The sequence below is a fragment of the Notolepis coatsorum genome, assembly GCF_963971535.1.
Source record: "Notolepis coatsorum genome assembly, chromosome: 2".
NCBI lineage: Eukaryota > Metazoa > Chordata > Actinopteri > Aulopiformes > Paralepididae > Notolepis > Notolepis coatsorum.
Genome location: NC_140166.1, coordinates 221,698,160 through 221,703,159, shown reverse-complemented (window position 1 = coordinate 221,703,159; position 5,000 = coordinate 221,698,160). Strand labels below are relative to the sequence as shown.

The following is a 5,000-nucleotide window of genomic DNA, read 5'->3' as shown; positions in this document are numbered from 1 at the left end:
CCTGTGAGTCCGGCGGGGGAGAATGTTGATGTGTTTGTTGGCGCGTGTGTGTGTGTCGGCGACGCCTGTGTGTTTATTTCCATTGGTTTAATTTGGTTAACGTTATTGGGCGAACAAGAAAACTGTAAACTGTAATGACCCTGCAGCTGTTCCAATGTAATTGTGCCTTTCTCCGTGCACTTTCGCCGCTCTGAAGTCTGACTCGGTGTGCCCGGCCACGCTCGCTGTTCTCGCGCGAACCTCGCGAGTGCATGCATGCATGACTCGCGTGTGTGTGCGCTGTGGGGCGTATTCGCCGTATGGCTGCACGTACCGCACCGTGACGGCCGCACCGTAAATTCGCGGGACGAATACACGTACCGTTACACCCCTATCGCAGATGTAACATTGTAAACGCTAGTCCTGCCGGAGTATTTAAACCCCGCCCGCACGGCTCAGATCGGCCCAGAAAAGAAACTACACCATTTCTAATGGAGTGCAATACCGCCTGGAAGGCGTAGGCGGCGGTATTTTCTCGTGATTGGCGCTGAACGGTTGGCGAGTTAACCCGACTTTTTCCGTGATTGGCGCAGGAATGAGTTAAGCATCAGGCAAAAACGGGGCAATTTTTGTTTTTGACGACTGCATACCTTTTTTTGCAAAGCTTAGCTTTATACTTATAGCACATGCATGAGCCTGTGTGCGTGCGTGTGTGTGTGTGTGTGTGTATATGTGTATGTGTGTGTGTGTATGTATGCGTGCGTGCGCGCGTGTGTGTGCGTGTGTCTGTGTGTGTGTGTAGGGAACAGGTGTTGCTGGTGCTTCTCAGGGTAACAGAGTCTGTGATGAAGAGACCTCCCTCCATCATGCCTCCTGGTAAGAAGAACAACACTCTGTCTGGGAGACTGGCTGGGGCGGTGTTTCAGGTACACACACGCACACACACGCACACACACACACACACGCACGCACGCACGCACACAGCATGCGGTTCAACATGCTTTCAAAACTCCGATGGATACAAAAAACATCTTCTCTGGCTACCTATTACAACAGAGATATAACTAAACCACACTGTCTGGCTACCTGTTACAACAGAGATATAACTAAACCACACTGTCTGGCTACCTATTACAACAGAGATAGAACTAACCCACACTGTCTGGCTGCCTATTACAACAGAGATAGAACTAAACCACACTGTCTGGCTACCTATCACTAGGGATGGGTATCGTTAGGATTTTATCGATACTACTACTCTTATCGATACTGCTTAACGGTTCGGTACTTTATCGATACTCTTATTGGTTCTTTTTTATTTTGCAAAAAAATTTAAAATTATTAAGAACAGAATCGACATTGCTTTATTATTCTTTTATATAACTATTACTGCACATGGCAACTTTTTTATCAATTAATACAAGCAGTCAGATAAATTAACTATTTTGGGACTTTCTATTTTATTTAGAAAGTTCTTAAATCAGAATGTCCCACCCAATACCCAGCTGTTAAAAACGGTTCAATACTCCATGTTATCCTTCCTCTAGCTGCTAGGGTGAAGGGACTTTGGGCTTGCTGGGACCGGTGGTGGTAGAGGGAGGAGGGGTGGGCTGGGACATGGTGGCTGCAGCCTCAGCTTGAAGATCTTTCATCTTTCTAATATATTTGTAGCTAAACAATTAGCTAAGCAATTATATTTTATTTATTAGCCTATTGTAGTGACTACATTATGGTTTGTGTTCTCCTCTTACTGTGTAGTGGGAGGGAACTACTGATCTGGCACCGCGGCCAGAGGGGACAGTTATTGCGGTTGCACTTGCTGTTGTGATCTTTACTGTTCTGGTGATGTACACGTGCTCTTGTTCTGTATTGACTGAAGTTGTCTTGTGTATTAAACAAGCATTACGTTCCCTACGATTATTCCTTTTTCCTCCGGCACTACACTATTCATAATCATTCGTTATTAGCCTAGCTAACTCCGTATCTTGGCTTACCTGCAGTGGACGTGGATGCAGATGGAACACTGCGAGCAAAGCAGTCAAAAACGGCGCATTTCTGCAGACTAATGTTATGTTTTGACAACAGATGTTTTGACAAATTGCTTGTATTGCCACCCTTACTGGCAAATATTTTAGTGCACTTGTGGCAACGTGCAGTCGACTTTCGTAAAGTGTAAAGTGACTTTCGAGCGCTTCGCTCTCTCCGCCATGACGAGCGCATGCAGAGCTGTCTGTGTGCAGCGCGCTTCAGCAGCACGGAGCCACGGACAGGCACCTCCCTTAAGTACCCGTATGTGTGAGTGTGAGTGTGCGCGGCTCGCGACGAGTGTGTAATAATGGCTCGCTGCGGCTCTCTTCTCGTGCAGAGACGGAGAGAGGAGAGATAGTTCGCAACGTTTAAATTCCTTGCAAAAAAAACCTCATAGTAATAATAATTTCTAGAATATCGATAGCAGTACCGATAACGTCGGAGCTTATAAATACTCATCCCTACCTATTACAGCAGAGATATAACTAAACCACACTGTCTGGCTACCTATTACAGCAGAGATATAACTAACCCACACTGTCTGGCTACCTGTTACAGCAGAGATAGAACTAAACCACACTGTCTGGCTACCTATTGCAGATAGAACTAAACCACACTGTCTGGCTACCTAGGTAGAGCAGTCGTCTGGTTATCCGTAAAATGTGAGGAACAATTTGTAAAGCGCTTTGGATAAAAGCCCTATATAAATGCAGCCATTTACCATTTATTACAACAGAGATAGAACTCATTGTGATCTTACAATCACACTCACGCCCAGCAGTTGGACGCTGTTGAACGGCAAGCAGTTGAGGGTTAAGTGCCTTGCTCAAGGGTACGTCAACAGTATTTATCGAGGAAGGGGAGAGTGTATATATTTATATTATTGGTAAGGAAATTGCACAGCATTCTCATTCCTTATTGCACCTCATTGCACCTCACCACCACAAGGTGGCACCACAAGCTAAGCTATACCTCACCATTTTTGTACCAGCTGTACATACTGTATATATAGGTATACTGAACAATTTTGTTGTTTACATACTTGACTTCTTATTTTATACTTATATTATACTTATGTTATACTATCTTGTTATTATCTATTCTAGCACACTCTCAGGAGCAAAACAGAAAGAAGCATTTCATGCAAAGTATTCTGTATTTCTGTATGACAACTAATAAAGAAACTTGAACTTGAGTGTTTTCAATGGCCTTCTGTGTTATTCTCTGTCTCGCTGACTCTCTGTCTCTCTCTCTGTCGGTCTGTCTCTGTCTCTCTATCTTTCTCTTCTCCCCCTCTCTCTTTCCCTCTTTCCCTCCCTCTCTCTCCCCCTCTCTAGACTCTGATAGTAGCTTGGATCAAGGGGAATCTGAACGTGTATATCAGTAGAGATCTGTGGGATGACCTGCTCTGTGTCCTGTCCTCTCTGACCTGCTGGGAGGAGCTGGTCACTGAGTGGTCCCTTACCATGGAGACACTCACCAAGGTAACCTCTCTCGCTCTCGCTCTCTCGGTCTCTCTCTCCGTCTCTCTCGCTCTCTCTCTGTCTCTCTCTCGCTCTCTCTCTCTCTCCGTCTCTCTCTCTCTCTCTCTCTCTCTCCCTCTCTCTCTCTGTCTCTCTCTGTCTCTGTCTCTCGTTAAACATAAAAAAAAATTATAGGGGTGTAACGATGCATCGATTAATCGAAATGCATCGATTTGAATATGTTGGAATCGATTCTAAATTAAATTATTTTAATTTTTTTGTGTATTGTTTGTATTGACCTATAGTCCATTCATGCTGAGTGAATCAGTTCCCCCAGCCACATTTGTGTATTAAATTCTTTTTGGAGAATTAACTGATCGAAAATTAATCGAATCGAATCGTGGTCAAATGAAGAGATTTCATGATGCATTGAATCGTTGCCTGAAGAATCGTAATCGAATCGAATCGTTGTGAGGTTGAATCTAATGTTTTATAATGCTGTATCACCCTCACAAACATCGAAACGTCAGCCTCAAAGTTTGTGTGTGTGTGTGTGTGTGTGTGTGTGTGTGTGTGTGTGTGTGTGTGTGTGTGTGTGTGTGTGTGTGTGTGTGTGTGTGTGTGTGTGTGTGTGTGTGTGTGTGTAGGTGCTGGCTAGAAACCTGTACAGTGTAGATCTGAACGAGCTTCCTCTGGACAAGCTGAGTGAACTGAAGCAGAAGAAACACAAGGGAAAAGGTTGGTCACACACACACACACACATACAGTACACACACACACACACACATGCATGCGTGTGTTGAGAAATTAATGTGTGTGCATGTGGTCATTTGCAGCCATTATGTGAAAACTAGCCATTACTGTACTAGCATTACTATTACAGTACATTACTGTGTACTAGCCATTTTCACATAATGGCTGCAAATGACCACATGCACACCACACACACACACGCCTCCCCTCTCTCCTCCTCCCCCCCCTCCCCCCTCCTCTCCCTCTCCCCCCCCTCTCTCTCCCTCCCCCCCTCCCCCCTCCTCTCCCTCTCCCCCTCCCCTCTCTCCCCCACCCCCTCCTCTCCCCCCCCTCCTCTCTCTCCCCTCTCCTCTCCTCCTCTCCCCCTCCTCTCCCCCTCCTCTCCCTCCCCCCTCCCCCTCCTCTCCCTCTCTCCCTCCCCCCCTCCCCCTCCTCTCCCTCTCCCCCCTCCTCTCTCTCCCCCCCCCCCCCCCTCTCAGGTATAGGTTCGGAGGGTCAGCGTCAGAGTGTGGACCGCTCCTTCTCCAGGGGGTGGAGCAGAGACCAGCCCGGCCAGGCAGCAGCGATGAGGCAGCGCAGTGCCACCACCGCGGGGTCCCCTGGACTGGAGAAGGCCAGGAACATCATACGACAGAAGACTGTTGGTGAGTACAGCGTTTGTGTGTGTAATAATAATAATAATAATAATTCATTGTATTTATATAGCGCTTCTCAAGGACCCGAAGTCGCTGACAGTAGGCAGAGAAACATAGTGAAACAAAGAAACAAAAAGGGAAC

At 46.4% G+C, this 5,000-nt stretch overlaps 1 protein-coding gene across 1 annotated transcript in view; it reads left to right on the top strand.

Annotated features, from left to right (window-relative positions):
- The window catches only part of ralgapa1 (Ral GTPase activating protein catalytic subunit alpha 1), a gene marked incomplete at its 5' end in the record, with an annotated part of 173,748 nt that overhangs the window by 34,564 nt on the left and 134,184 nt on the right, over positions 1–5,000 (top strand). Inside the window, 4 exon segments of the mRNA XM_084308555.1 lie at positions 782–905; positions 3,345–3,491; positions 4,118–4,208; positions 4,703–4,867. Coding sequence (XP_084164681.1) covers positions 782–905; positions 3,345–3,491; positions 4,118–4,208; positions 4,703–4,867 — 527 coding nt within the window.